Raw genomic sequence first — 16667 nt, forward strand, 5'->3', positions numbered from 1 at the left:
TATTACTTAGTTCTGGAAAATCACTTGTTTTAAGAGATGTTTTATATGCTCCAGAATTAAGAAGAAATTTAGTTTCTGGAGTAATTTTGAATCGGTTGGGATTTAAATTGGTATTTGAATATGATAAATTCATATTATCCAAGGGTGGTGTATTTGTTGGACTAGGATATCTTTGTAATAATATGTTCAAACTAAGTGTAATAAATAATGTGAAAGACTTTGTTTATGTTGTGAATCATGATTCTTCTTTATGGCATTTTCGTCTTGGGCATGTTAATTATAGTAAATTTGATGACAATGGTAATGGTGTCATAATCTGCTTATATGTTGATGATATGCTAATTTTTGGAACAAATTTAGATCAAGTTAATTTGACCAAAACATTTCTATCATCTTATTTCTCTATGAAGGATATGGGAGAAGCAGATGTTATACTGCGTATAAAGATTAAGAGAGAAAATGAGAAATTAATTTTGTCTCAATCTCATTACATTGAGAAAGTACTCAAGAAATTCAACAATTATGAATGCTCTCTTGCTTCAACCCCTATGGATCCTAGTTTAAAGATATTACCTAATGATGGTAAAGCAGTTTCACAACTGGAATATGCATGGGTAATAGGATGTTTAATGTATGCAATGACAAGTATAAGGCCAGATATTGCTTTTGCAGTAAACAAATTGAGTAGATATACTAGTAACCCTAGTCTATCACATTGGCAAGCAGTGCGTCGAGTACTTAAGTATTTAAAGAAAACTATTAATTATGGATTAACATATAGTGGTTATCCTTAAGTTTTGGAAGGATATTCTAATGCAAGTTGGATTACAAATGCAGAAGATCACTCTTCAACTAGTGGTTGGATTTTCCTCCTTGGGGGAGGTGCAATTTCTTGGTCGTCCAAGAAACAAACTTGCATTACAGATTCCACTATGGCTTCAGAGTTTATAGCTCTAGCCTCGGCAGGAAAGGAAGCCGAATGGTTGAGGAATCTCATGTTGGAGATATCATTGTTACCAAAACCAATATCACCAATAGCAATACATTGTGACAATGTTGCAACATTGGCAAAGGCTTATAGTCAAATATACAATGGCAAATCAAGACATATTGCTGTGAGACATAGTTATGTCCAAGGACTCATCAAAGATGGAATTATTACAGTAGATTTCGTACGAACGAAGTTTAATTTGGCTGATGGATTTACTAAGGCATTTGCTAAAGATTCCATTTCCAGAATGACAATTGGAATAGGAATAGAGCCCACAATTAATCACAAGTAAGGGAATCTTAACTTAACACTTAATATGACATTGAGTCTTAAGTTCAATAAGATTAAATCTCTTATTTGATGATTGAAAGCACAAATAATTATTTAAAGAGTGTTTTAGATCTGTGATGCTTAGGAGGTTGAGTAATTCTTAACTGATTTCTTGAATTTATGTTTTGTCACAGAAACATGTTTACCTAAGAAATTAACCTATGTAAGTGCGAAGTTTGGCCGCTTCAAGAAGTTAAGGGGGCATGACTTTGTTACACTTATGAATAGATATGGACGCATGGCCCTATTGTGTCAAGTATAACAAGAATATGTAATTTATCTTATATGTAGAGTATCTTCAAGATTTCATTATGTATTATGTTGGTTCAATCGTTTCGACACCAATAAAATTCAAATTCCTGGAATGTGTATTCTACTAAGTGAAAGTTCAAGTCTATGTACACTTTCATTTATGTGTAAGATTGCAATTATTAAATTGATGTTTGTGTTAAGTAATTATACAATACTCTCAAATGGTGGAAGATTGTTGGAATTTAAGAGTATTAGAGACAGTTTTCAGATTCATGAAGAGTTACAATATTCATGAAGAGTTACAATCATTCATGAAAAGTTACAATCAAGAAATGCAACTAGTCAGAAAAGTTGTTATTCATGAAGAGTTACAACCATTCATGAAAAGTTACAATCAAGAAATGTAACTAATTAGAATATGGTATCTCTTGGATTTGAAAGATGCCTGATCAACATTTATATAAAGAGATCCTGTCCTCTACTGAAATTTAATTCGCTCATTCTCTTAACACACAAATCAATTCCTGAGAATCATATTCTTGTTTAACGTTAATACTAAGAGTGAGTATCACGTTGTATTTCTTCTTTGTATCTCAAAAGCGGATTTCGTGGTTCCCTTTACTCTTATAAGGACCAAAATATTGCTTTTAGGAAAGTGTATATTCACGCCTAGAAGATTATATCAAGTCTATATTGTTGTTCATCTTGTTTCCCTAAGTTATTGAAAAATTGTTCCAACAATAGGGAGGATAGTATGGTAGCTCTGGAAACTGGTTTAGACCGTACTATGATATGCTAGTCAATTTGAATTTATGATAATGTAACTAGTTTGATTTGCTTTTAGAATCACATTTGAGACTTTCTTTTCAAGACTTTTGGAGTGAAATCCTTGAGCTCCACTAAACAACATGAACAGCACTTTAGATGGCAATATTAACGTCTCCATGACGTGCTGAAGGAAGAGGCATCGTCTCAGTGTAGTCACCATTACTTTATCATTTTTCAGCTTTTGTTGGCTTATCCTACGTTGCAGGCTGAAAAGATAACGCTGAAGGTTGTTGACAGACCCCATAAAATATCTTGCATACCAAACAAAAATAACTCACACGATGGAAGTCCTATTATTATTTATTAGCAGCCATTTCGGATAATACCACGCAATTTCCATTTGTTCTAAACCTGGCCATTTCCTAATATTATCTGAAACAGTTAATGCAGACCCTAATGGCAATGGTAAGTTATTACTAACCAATTTGATGCCCTTTTCATATCTTCTTTAAGAAAAATCCAAATTTTGTATGGTTTTGGTAAGTTAATGAAAACTGAAAGAAAGTCAGACCAATACGTCGCAAAATTTTTCTTTATTATGCCTTGCTCTCATCAGCTTATTATTGAGCCGCAGTACATCATGGATAACAGGACCTTGCTCCTACATTTTTCACATGCCTCAGACTTGTAAGTTTTCATGATCTTAATTACATGACATTAGGATCTTAAGAATTTATGATTCTCACTACAATAAACATAATTACATAATGAAGATAAGAAATCACTGACCTTGATCCATGCTTTCCTTGCTCTTGATCTTCAACTCCTTACCCAATCTATCCCTTGATGCAAGCTATAATTCTCTCAAACTTTCTTGATGGTGGTTTCAATGGTGAGAGCTTCTTCATTCATCAGGGACAGAACCCTTCTCACATACTTATACAACTTCCATCAAATTGTAATTTTGCCATTAAGTCCCTCAATTAAATTAAATCACATTTTGACCCTTAATTTATTTTCACATGAGTCACTTAATTGGTAGGTAATTCTAACATTCTCCCACTTGACTCTTGTGATGTCAAAACATTCTGTGATTTAATAAATAATCATAATGTGCATTTGAGGACTTTACATAATTGGCTTCATCATTATTCATAATTAAAGATATAGAAATAATAAGAGTCATGGCGGTCGCACATCATTCAATCGATATGTCTCCTTCCATGTACTACTGTATCATCTCCTCCTCTTTAATATGACGTTAGAAAACTTAAATACATAATGGGTTCAAACATAATATCATTTTAATAGCAATAATATAATTTGTTTGTTTTTCTTCATCATAATTTGTATACATAACCATATAGAAGAAAATACAAATACAAATTTCAGAAACTTATACATTAAAGAACTCAAGTGTCACATAAGCATTAATAACATTAACATTCAACTTTCAGTGGTAGACATAATGCCCATATTCTGTACATGATCAACAAATAATTTGGGCGGTAACCCTTTTGTTAAAGGGTCAGAAATCATAAAATCAGTGCTAATATGTTCTATTGACACTTTATGTTTCTGAATTTCTTCTTTAACAACAAAGTATTTCAATTCCATATGTTTAGCACCTTTGGAATACTTGTCGTTCTTAGAAAAGAAGACTGCTGCGGAATTGTCACAATAAATTTTCAGCGGCTTGGCAATACTGGCAACTATTCCAAGTCCTGAAATAAAGTTCCGCAACCAATTAGCCTGAATAGTGGCCTCAAAGCATGCCACAAATTCAGCTTCCATAGTGGATGTAGCAATGACGGACTGCTTCGCACTTTTCCATGAGATTGCTCCTCCGGCTAAAAGATACAGATAACCATATGTAGATTTTCTTGTATCTATACAGCCAGCAAAGTCTGAATCTGTATATCCAATCACTTCAAGATGATTAGATCTCTTATAAGTAAGCATGTGATTCTTTGTTCCTTGTAGGTATCTTAAAACTTTCTTTGCAGCTTTCCAATGATCCATTCCTGGATTACTCTGATATCTACCAAGCATACCAACTGCAAAACTAATATCTGGTCTTGTACATGTTTGAGCATACATCAAACTCCGAACCACAGATGCATAAGGGATATTTTCCATCTGTTTCCGTTCCAAATCATTCTTTGGACATTGCATGAGATTAAACTTGTCTCCTTTATGTATTGGAACGGGAGATGCTGAACATTTATCCATCTTAAATCTCTCTAAAACTTTATTAATATATGCTTTCTGAGACAAACCTAACAATCCTTGTGATCTATCACGGAATATTTCTATTCCTATCACATAATATGCCTCATTCATATCTTTCATTTCAAAGTTGTTAGAGAGAAATTTCTTAGTCTCACTTAATAGACCAAGATCATTAGTTGCAAGCAAGATATCATCAACATATAGAATCAAAAATATAAACTTGCTCCCACTGACCTTTAGATATATACACCGATCAACAGTGTTTTCCTTAAATCCAAAGGATATAATAGTATCATTGAACTTGAGATACCATTGTCGGGAAGCTTGTTTAAGTCCATATATTGATTTCTTTAGTTTATACACCATGTGTTCCTTTCCTTTTTCAGTGAACCCCACCGGTTGATCCATATAGACATCCTCTTCTAAATCCCCATTCAGAAAAGCAGTTTTGACATCCATTTGATGCAACTCAAGATCATAATGAGCTACTAATGCCATGATAATTCGGAAAGAATCTTTCTTAGAAACAGGTGAAAATGTTTCCTTATAGTCAATGCCATCTTTCTGAGTAAAACCTTTGGCAACAAGTCGGGCCTTGTAGCGTTCGATATTACCATGAGAGTCATGCTTAGTCTTAAAGACCCATTTACACCCAACTCTCTTGCATCCTTCTGGTAATTCCACAAGATCCCATACATCATTTTGTACCATCGATTTAAGCTCATCTTTCATAGCATTTAACCATTTATCAGAATTATCACCATTAATGGCTTCTGAAAATGAAACTGGATCGTTATCAATACTTAAGTCGTTTTCTGACTCTTGTAGATAAATCACATAATCATTCGAAATAGCAGACTTTCTTTCTCTTTGAGATCTTCTTAATACTATTTCTTGTGATTGTTCTACAACTGGTTCATTCTTAATCATGGGAGTATTAATGTGTTGTTCTTCTTGATTGTTGTGTGTTTCTACAACATGAGGAACAACAACTCTTGAAGAAGAGGTGCCAATTACAGGAACTTGTACTTTAATTTCTGTAATTTCAACCTTTCGTGAATCTACACTCCCACTAGTTTCACCATTTTCAATGAACCGAGCATTTCCAGTTTCAACAATTCTTGTACTATGGTTAGGACAGTAAAATATATACCCTTTTGATTTTTCTGGATAACCAATGAAAAATCCACTGATTGTTCTTGCATCCAGTTTCTTTTCTTGCGGATTATAAATTCTTATTTCTGCTTGACAACCCCAAACATGCAGGTGTCTCAAACTGGGTTTCCTATTTGTCCATAACTCAAAAGGAGTCTTTTGAACAGCTTTACTGGAAACCCTGTTTAACAAATACATGGCAGTCTTTAATGAATACATCCACAATGATACAGGTAAACATGAATTACTTAACATACTCCTAACCATATCCATTAAGGTTCGATTACGCCTTTCTGATACACCATTTTGTTGTGGTGTGCCTGGCATTGTGTATTGAGCACAAATACCACGTTTCTCAAGAAATTTAGCAAATGGACCAGGGTGTTGTCCACTTTCATCATATCTTCCATAATATTCACCACCTCTATCAGACCTGACAATTTTCACCTTTCTGTCTAATTGTCTTTCTACTTCATTTATGTAAACTTCCAAGACATTCACTGCTTGAGATTTCTCATGCAGTAGATAGACATATCCATAACGCGAAAAATCATCAATGAAGGTGATGAAGTATTTCTCTTTATTGAAGGTATTCACATCAAACAGACCACATATATCAGTGTGTATAATTTCAAGAAGCTGTGTACTTCTTGTGGCTCCTTTCTTTGTGTGTTTTGTTTGTTTGCCTTTAATACAATCCACACATACATTCAGATCAGTAAAATCTAAATCCGGAAGGATTTCATTCTTTACTAATCTTTGGATTCTTTCTTTGGAAATGTGTCCCAAACGTTTATGCCACAAATAAGCAGATCGTTCATCCACTAAACTGCGTTTAGTGCTAACATTGTGATGCAAGGTCATAAGAGTTTCAGCATATAAATTATCCAAATTCAATTTATATAAACCATCATAAAGTGTACCAGATCCAATCATACAGGCACGCTTAAACAAACTGAAACAACCATTCCCAAATTTAAAAGAGTATCCAGCAACATTAAGCTTAGACAAAGAAATCAAATTTCTAGTGATACTAGGTACATAAAAAGTATCCATCAGGTCTAAGTGATATCCAGTGTCAAGAATTAATCGATAAGTCCCAACAGCTTCCACTGGAACTTTCACTCTATTTCCCATGAAGACGAACTTCTCAGTTGGGTTTATGGTTCGGATTGTAAGGAATCCCTGCATCACATTAGAAACATGAGTCGTACATCCAGAATCAATCCACCAAGTATTATGGGGAACTTCAGTTAAGTTTGATTCAAAACATACGTAAGCATTATGCTTACCTTTCTTTTCGAACCAAGCTTTACGCTTTAAGCAATCTTTCTGAAAATGTCCAGGCTTTTTGCAGAAATGACATTTATCATTTTTCTTCTGGATTTTGGTTGAGGACTCATCAATCTTTAATGGTCCTTTACCCTTTACATGTTTCTTAAATTTCTTTCCAGCTCCTTGATTTTTCAGATAATGAACAGAGTGGCTTCTTAAGTTCTTAAGTCTGGTCTCTTCTTGAACTAACATACTGTGCAATTCATGCACATTCCATTTGTCTTTTAAGGTGTTATAGTTCATCTGAAATGGACCATACTCAGACGGTAGCGAGTTCAAAATGAACTGCACGAGAAAAGTTTCATCCACTTTCATTCCTAGAGACTTAAGTCTTGCTGCAATATTTGTCATCTCGATCACATGTTCATGCATAGTACGTGAACCGTCAAACTTCATGGTGGTCAACGTACTCATCAATGTCCCAGCAAGGGACTTATCAGCAGTTTGGGAGCGCTCTTCCACTAATTTCATAAATTCTTTTGCATTTTCGGTTTTCGGAATAGCAGATTTGATGTTACTTGCAATGCTCATTCTCATAAACATTAGACTAAGTCTGTTTGATCTTTCCCAAGCTTTGTAATGAGCTTTCTCTTCAGTGCTACTAATATCAGTGATAGCAGTCGGTTTCTCAACTTGAAGAGCCAAGTCAAGATCCAATACACCTAAGTGAAATTGGACTTGTTCACTCCAATCAGGGAAATTTAAACCATTAAAGACCGGAACAGACGTAGCGAGCGAGTGTAAAGATACCGGAACGGGGACTGTAATTAATACATGCTAATCATTAGTGCTTTGAGTCATAAATACAGATTCATACTTTAATCATCATTCTATGTATATCAGTGTTCTCCTTTGGGAGATCCATTAATACACAAACATAAGCATAATGATGCTAATAATTGTAAATCTTTATTGATAATTAAAATATGCATCAACTAGAATCATCTACTACCTTTGGGTATATAAATAAATCTAGCGAGCATACAAAATTATCTACAATCATACTCATTAATTATAAGATCAAATAATCATCTTTGGATGATACAAAATATCTTATAATAATGAATTTTCAATTAACCCATAAATTAATTATTCATAATTTAGCATCCATACAATGAGTAATTGAAATAAAATCATTAATAATTTGAAATTAAAATAACTTTAAAATTTTGGTCACTTTGGTGACTAACAAAATTTACCATAATTAATTTCAAATAATAATAATAATAATAACCTTAATTTGTTATTCACCATACATAACATCCTTGTTAAATTTAATTTAACAATATACATTTATTCACATAAAATTTATTATGTGTCATAATTAAATTGAAAAACCTAATTTCAATTTAAGTGACTAAATTTCATAACAGTGATAAAACTTTTTCTTTAAATTTGCATAAATAATTAATTATTAAGTGTGCTGTATGTTAGCTACTGCCATTCATATAAAACAAGCAAAATGAAAATTGATTTTCATTTACGTGTAGCGTGATGTATGTTGGATAGCATAGCACCATTATCATATAAAATAAAAACAAAAGCAAAAGCAAAAGAAGTGGCTTTCATTTACGTGGGGTGTGCTCACCATTCTTCATATAAAGCCAAAATGAAAGTTGCCTTTCATTATTCACATGTTGCACACAATGTCCCATTCTTACAATTATAATATTCATAAAGTTAAACTTTCAATTCATTTTGGCAATGCATTCCCGTAAACCACTTCATATACTATTCATTAAAAACACAACTTTGGAAAAGTTTTCAATGCACCTTCACCATTCACGGCAACAACATTCATAAAGTTAAACTTAACTTTAATAATAGTTTTGGCATTGCATTCTATTCCCGTAAGCATTATCATCCAATAACTATTCATCATCTTCTTCCTAAAACTACTATTCATCATCTTCTACCTCCAACATAACATACAATTTAAAGCATTTATTCCAGCACTACAATATCATCATAAGCAACTTACAGAAACATAATATTCATAAATATTATAATTAAGATTCATTTTAGGAGAATCATAAATCTAACAACCTAAGCTCTGATACCACATGTAAGTTTTCATGATCTTAATTACATGACATTAGGATCTTAAGAATTTATGATTCTCACTACAATAAACATAATTACATAATGAAGATAAGAAATCACTAACCTTGATCCATGTTTTCCTTGCTCTTGATCTTCAACTCCTTACCCAATCTATCCCTTGATGCAAGCTATAATTCTCTCAAACTTTCTTGACGGTGGTTTCAATGGTGAGAGCTTCTTCATTCATAAGGGACAGAACCCTTCTCACATACTTATACAACTTCCATCAAATTGTAATTTTGTCATTAAGTCCCTCAATTAAATTAAATCACATTTTGACCCTTAATTTATTTTCACATGAGTCACTTAATTGGTAGGTAATTCTAACAAGACTAACCCTAACATATGACCTATTATTATTAATCTCCTTCGTCCGTTATCATATTTTTAAATCCATCTCAATACATTTAGGCATTGGTCAGAATTAGTATCACTAACAGCAAAATTAGTGCACAGTACACTAGTTACGTTTCACGTACTATTTTCTGAATACGGCACGATATATACCGAAGAGAAGTTAAACTGGAATTTCGACAAAATCAGAATAAATTATGTGTCCATTTTTTTAAATTATGATTTCCTTGAAAAAATGTCACAACTTAAGATTAGAATTTTAACTTTAAATAAAAAAGAAATACAATTTGCATGGCCACTCGAAGCGGGAATTGAAACATATGGGAAAATAGTGATTATTTTTAAAAAAGGTTTATTAATAAAAAATTTAAAGTAAAAAGAAAAAGAAAAAAATATAACCAATGAACGAAAGTTGAAGTCTGGACAATTATACCATGAAACGATCAAGTCGTGTGAAGTATTTGAGCTCACACAAGCACAACACCAGACAATGCAAAATGTACGAAGTATATATATATATATATATATATATATATATATATATATATATATATATATATATATATATATATATATATATATATATATATATATATATATATATATTATGTTAAACAATATTATTGTTCTAAAATAGGTTAAGTACAACACGAAAAATGTATAAATTAACAGTTAAAAACATAAAAATAATAATGTGAATTATAAGCTAATTATTTAAATTACAAATTACCATGATTCAACCTATGGAGTACTAACAATTCTAAGGAATAATACTCTTATAATAACATATTGCATACCATTTAAAGAAAAAAAAATGTAATATTCCTTTCCAAACCAATTGTTATAATTGAAAATTATCAAACTTTTATCTCACATAATCTGTTAATTTATATTTATCGGTTCCTTTGTTGGAAATAAGGACCAAAGCCTATGTGCATAAATTCTGAGTCCAAAATTGCAATAATGATTAAAATTTGGTGCACTTTTGTTAATATCTATTTTTTTTCAAAGGTGATGCTGTTGCGGGTAAGGTAGCTCAGATTGTAGGGGTTCCATTCCATCTATGTCATGGAGACCCTTTCAAGGTTTACATTACCCCCCACTTGTTCCAGCCTTCAGTTCCCAAAAATCTCTGCATTATCTCGTTTCCCAAATGCTATTTCCACAACCACTCCACTGGTTTCAGTGCTAAGAGTAAGAGCTGGTCCTCCTTCAGGTTAGCCACTCTGTTTCTTGCTTCCCGATTGGACATGTTTAATCACTTCTTTTTATGCTTTGCTGAGAAAGTTAGCATTTTTGAGAGAATAAGGGGTTTGGGGAAAGGGTTATAGGCAAATCAGACTTGCTGTTTCAAACTCAGAATGGAAACTGTGCACATGCACAATTCTCATAGTTACGAGTACTTATATACACATATAATTTGTCTGAACTCCGAAGAGTGTTTCCCTCTGCTGGAGAAACACCATCTCCAGTTTGATTTGGAGATACTTTGTACTACAGTTTGATAACTTAGATTCTGGATTGGAAAGATTCGTCGAAGACGCTCTAATCTTTGCCATTTGGAACACTTGGTTTTTAAAAATAATAATTCTGACTTGCTAGCTCCTCATCGTTGTTTCAACTGAATATTTTGTCTGAGAAAACTTTTGAAAATATAATACGGTGCTTGGATCATTTAAAAAAACATTTTTTTTTGTTACGTTGCATGATAGCTAGGTTTAAGATTGACTGAAAACGTTATCTCGTGTAAGTAAATGTATCTTTTTGGAGTTTGGATAGCAAGAGAATGAGGTTGGACCGTTAGAAAGAAGAGGAATTTCAAGTGTAGTTTTCTTGAACGAATAGTTTTTTGATACATTCAAATCGAGGGTGCATCAAAACAAGTAAACGACTGTTGTCAAACAATTGTTTCAGTTATCTGTAGGGGAATTTAATGATTTCCTTTCTCCCCAGCTCTTAATTGAAAAGCTAGTGTGGTTGGACATTCTTATCACAATTTTCTTTATAACTCTAGGGCCTTCTTTCCATTGATGTAATGTTAGATATAATAACCATTCATGTTGTTTAAAACCTAATAGCCTAAGCTTTTTGGAGGACTGGTCATTGATATGGTATTAGAGTGCCTTTGATGCAGTACGCAAGACTTCAATCCTATCTGTCCGTTGGATTTCAGTACATGGTAGCTGAGCATAAGTATTCACACAATGTCCTAGCCTCAAGCCAAAAATAGAGCCTTTACATCAAAGGGTGTAAATAAAAATTAAATTTGGAGACACGATAGCTAAGTATAAGCATTGACTACTCCGGAAGGCCTAAAAGGGCTCTTGTCTGCGGGAACATGTGAGAAAAAACTTGCTGATCAGTTGTAGCTTAACTATTCATTGGGAGATATCTCATCCTTGTAGCTTCTATATCTATTAAAGTACATGTTTATTTCTATCCTTTTGGCCCCAACATAAGTAATAATTAATTGTTGTCAATTTATCTTTTTTTCCTGTCACTTGTAGACCTTGTTTATGTTGAAATCTAATTGGTTGAAACTTATATTTTTAGTGAGTAGTGCCGATGAGGATGTCCTGCAAATATTTTTTAAGGAGAGAGAATTAAATGGTGATTTTATATCAAGAACTTCTGATTTATTATGGAGAAGAAATTTCAGAAACTCTGGTGATTATGACATTGACACGCTGACAAATAATACTTCTCAAGAAACAGAGCAGGTGCAGTAGACTCTTTGTTTCCAATTTAATACATTTGATCAATTGTGCCAATTTTGGTTGTTTCTTGCCTTGTTCTGATTCATTGCAAGTTTTGTATGTTGATTCATTGGTCACGTAATTCAATTTTATGTGCTTTTTCTAATATTTGTAGATCACGGGAACTGACAATGATGGCGGTTTTTTGAAACTTACAAAAACCCAAGAGTGGTTAACAGGCGACAATTCTCCTCCAATAAACAAGAAGGTGACTGCTAAGGTATGCTTTAGACTAGTTTTTCATTTACATCCCATTGACAGGAAGTGGGAAATTTGTATATGAAATATGAAATTGATATGCTGCGACTCATTTTATTCTCTCAAAAATTTTCACATTCACCTTCTCTCGGGTAAATATATAATAACTTGGTCGTCATCCAATAATGTTGGATGCTTCACTTCATATACCAACAGATGTTGCAGGACAGCAGCGCTAGGCGCAAGAAACTGAACATGCTCAAGTATGAATCTGTACGATACCTCTCTTGACCTTGTTATTGTTCTTTGTTAGCTCAAGTTAGTGACATCAGTGTTTTCTTACCTCAAGGCTGTAGGTTTTGATCAATTAGAAGTTCTGATATTGTTTAAGCTTCTTATTATTTCAATTTTATTCTTAATTGTAGCTCAAGAGGGAATTACTACTTCTATCTGTGGGTATTGGATTGGCATGTAGTGGATATTGCTTGGTAATTTTTTCAGTACAGGTAAACTTTAATTTGCATGTTGTCTCAAAAAAGTCTCATCAATTTTCTATTGTAATTAGGAACCAGATCATTTTTGTGCTTCTTACCACTCAATTTTGTTCTCTTTCTTCATGACCAGTCTAATTTTAGATGGTTGTCAGTGTCTTACCATAATGGTTTAACTTCAAACACTACCCCAAGGTTTAAGTTTCTTTTTATTTCCTTCACTGATGTGTGCCTCTCTTATATTTTTAGGCTGCTATAAGTTACGGGATCGGAGTACTTTTCAGGTTTGTTATTGCCTTTTATCATATTGGTTATGCCTTATTGAAGTAATTGTTAATGCTCTAAGATACTCTACTAAGACCATTAGAGCATCTCCAATGCAGGGGTTATAGTCAAGGTCTTAAGTTTAATATTTGAGTCTTATAAGAAGCCTTCATCGTAGCATGTTGATAGAGAGTCTTAAATTTAAGACCCTGGATCATTATAATAAAAAATATATTTTTCATCTTTTGAAGGTTGTACTTGCATAAAGTGTAAGCAAAAAATTATAAATGTGAGTATTATAAAACTCTTTCATTGGAGCAAAACTTGCAAAATATCTTTAAAATGTTGCGGCATGGTAGGATCCACATAAAGTAAAATAAGAGCTCATGGTATGACTCTTGCATTGGAGATAACCTTAGAGCCTCGGTTGATATTTATTAATCACTGTTTCTCCTTGTGGGTGAAGGAAAAAAAAAGATGTAACTGTCCTTATCATTCCTTATTAGTATACTTAACTGATATATCATTTCAATGCAGTTGCTTGTACCTTCAACTCTTGTATCAACATGCAGACAACATATCCAATGAAAATGTTCCTCAAATATTCAAGAAAAAGAAATCAAAGAAGTACACATGAAAACTTGTGCTTTGAGTTTGATGTAATTGTTCCAGTTAACATTCTCTGTAGTTGACATTTTCTATTCCCTTGTTTTGGTAAAAAAAAAATTCTTAACCAGAATTGGTATAAGAAGTGAGGACCTTGAAGATTTCTTGGAGAGGTCAATCAAGGGTAGCAGTATATCACTTTCATCTCCCAGGCTTGTTATTCCAGCAACAATATATGGACTTTGGGTCCTGTTTCATCAATATTTTCACAATGACTTTTTTGATTTCCAGGTAATCCTTGGCAGCATGTATATCAAAAAATGTTTCTTCAGCCACTAAGCATTTTCTATTTGAATAAATTTCACCATAAACACTTATAAAAGAAGAAAAGAAGAAAGAAAAATGAATTGAACTTCTCATATAAGAGTTATACACTTAACTCTTGTAAAAATGATCTCATTTAATTTTTCTAAAAGCTAAAGTACATAAATTGATATAAGCTTGTAAGAGAAGCTCAATTCATTTTATCTTTTCTTTCCCCTCCATTTATATTTGTAGAGAAGATTATCCAATCATAGTATTACTATTCATATTTCATCAAATTCATTGGTCATTTATTTATACTTGCTCTTGTTCACCCTAGCTTGTGCCAGCCATGTTCGGAATGTTTGTCTACAAGGCTGGTGTTCTGGTGCAAGTTTATAGAGACAATGAAGGCTTGCGGTTTGTGTTTCCAGAAAATGAAGATGGATCAAGCGATTGAAGTATTTATTTTCGTATGCTCAGCACTCAGCAGAGTACAGGACTCAGTACTCACTTTTACTTGGAACATTGGAAATGCTTAGCTGCACCCTTAACTGAGCACTACTGATCACCAGGTTACAACCCTTCACTACATTCATCTTGAATTTTAGAACGATGATGCTATTTCATTACAGTAAATAGTAAAGAGTGTATCAATATCTTGTTCTTGAAGCTAACATTTGTTGACTGTTGAAAGTTATAAGCTAAAATATTACATGCACTTTCATTCATCCTATGATATTGTCTTGTCACACTAAATAGTCTAAGTGTGGAAGGATCATCCTTTATCATTGATGTTGGATATAGTAATAAACATCTTACATTTACTACTTTTCACATCAAGTTTCGATTATTGATAACAACTAACTCATTAGAGTTAGTAATCAATGCAAATATGTAACTCAACCATTCTCGCGTATAAATATTATAACTCTTCTCTTATACAAGTATCCTTTCCCCCTTTTGTATTGTTTACTTTCCAAAATTATATTTCTTATCTCGAGTCAATGTATGAGTTAAGATATAAAAATACAAATCTACTCATTATTTTGTCTAATCCAAATGTTTGTTGTTTTGCCAAGTTTATTTTTCACGTAAATCACAAATGTTAATGTCTATTTTGAAATTAATTTATATATCCGTTTGTTTTATTTTTAATTTATGGCACTTATATTTATAACCATAAAAGAAGCACCATATTTTATTTTTAATTTTACATATTATATTGTATTTTAAATCATAGATGACAATATATTTTTCTAGTTGTAGTTTAAGTTGATTGATTTATTATGGTTTAAGTACTTACTTCGTCCTTATGTTAAAAGGTGAATTTTTGTTAAATACCTGGTTTTAAAAATGAAGACATTGGGTCCCTATGTTATGAAAAGTGTATGAATAAGGTCTTGTTCGTTAAGTTGACAGCAATGGATGGTTTAACATAATTTCAGCCTTAATTCTGCTCAAACGATCTAAAATATGTTACTCAATTATCCAAGACACGTTTATGGTTATCTAATTTTTTATTTTTTATTTTTAAATTCTCTTTGACCTAGTAGGAAGTTAACCCTTGCAAATGCTATTAGCGAAATAAAACCCTTCTCAAAGCATCGATTTCGTTGTTTAAACTTTTTATGCTAACTTTATCAAAGTTTTTCTATCATGTGTGGTGTAAAGTATTATTTGAATCATACCAAATCAACTTAAAAAAATAAAAGAAAACCTCGATAAAGAAGCTTACTATATAATTTCAAACAAGATATCAGATAAAAGAGTATTTCTCTTAGCATCTCCGTACCTTCTTTTTGTATCTCAATAAGAATGAAAAAAGTTCAAATTATTTATTGGTGGAATATATTCTTAAAAGTATATCATTTAGATATGATAAAACGTGTGTTAGATTGTATAATTTAAAATACATTTTTAAAGATATTATATTTCACGTTTTTAAATCCTAGAGTCAGAAGATATAAAACATAGGTATGGAGATGCAAAAAGATTAAACTTTGCAAGGTTCATTGAAAATGATGTATCCAAGAGTAACATTAAGCTCAACCAAGTGTCACTCTAAATATTCTTCTTCATATCCCAGCAGCATCTCTTTTGCAGGCGAATTGGAGTTTGATACAAACACGTGAGATGCATAAATGCTTCACCTCAATCCAGTTTTCACTTTAATGTTTCTGTCCATTCTACACGTGTAAGCTGTTAATTGATTTTAAATGGTGTTATCACATTTTAAATGGTGTTATCACACCCAATAGTCCCTTAAACCATAATAAAACATTTTCTTAAATATAGACAGTTTTTATCACTTTTAATAGTTTCTTACTATTTAGAAATTGAGTTCTTGTTTTCCATATGATAAAGTTCTTGTTTTCAATATTGAACTTTTATAAATTGTTAGATATATATTTTAAGAAGATAACTATATATATACAATTTCTCAATTTAATAAGTATTAAATTATTAGTAATTAATTTCCCAATTTAATAAGTATTAAGTTATTAGTAATGAACTATGCTCTTCAGT

The 16667-nt window shown here is 32.2% G+C and overlaps 1 protein-coding gene across 1 annotated transcript; it reads left to right on the forward strand.

Moving 5' to 3' along the window:
* Positions 1-10516: 10516 nt before the first annotated feature.
* Positions 10517-14981, forward strand: LOC108339718 (uncharacterized). Its single transcript, XM_017576917.2, has 9 exons — positions 10517-10736; positions 12074-12240; positions 12392-12496; positions 12691-12747; positions 12900-12980; positions 13215-13249; positions 13767-13856; positions 13967-14126; positions 14479-14981. The coding sequence occupies exons 1-9, from the start codon at positions 10589-10591 to the stop codon at positions 14596-14598; spliced, it is 963 nt and encodes a 320-aa protein (XP_017432406.1). The 5' UTR covers positions 10517-10588; the 3' UTR covers positions 14599-14981.
* Positions 14982-16667: the final 1686 nt, after the last annotated feature.

The sequence above is a fragment of the Vigna angularis genome, chromosome 5 (assembly GCF_016808095.1).
Source record: "Vigna angularis cultivar LongXiaoDou No.4 chromosome 5, ASM1680809v1, whole genome shotgun sequence".
In the NCBI taxonomy this organism is placed as follows: Eukaryota; Viridiplantae; Streptophyta; class Magnoliopsida; order Fabales; family Fabaceae; genus Vigna; species Vigna angularis.

Coding starts and splice junctions, on each gene's coding strand:
- LOC108339718 (XM_017576917.2), top strand. CDS start 10,589: ATGGAGACCCTTTCAAGGTTTACATTACCCCCCACTTGTTCCAGCCTT. Junction 12,241..12,391: donor CTTCTCAAGAAACAGAGCAG/GTGCAGTAGACT, acceptor TAATATTTGTAG/ATCACGGGAACTGACAATGA. Junction 12,748..12,899: donor ACATGCTCAAGTATGAATCT/GTACGATACCTC, acceptor TCTTAATTGTAG/CTCAAGAGGGAATTACTACT.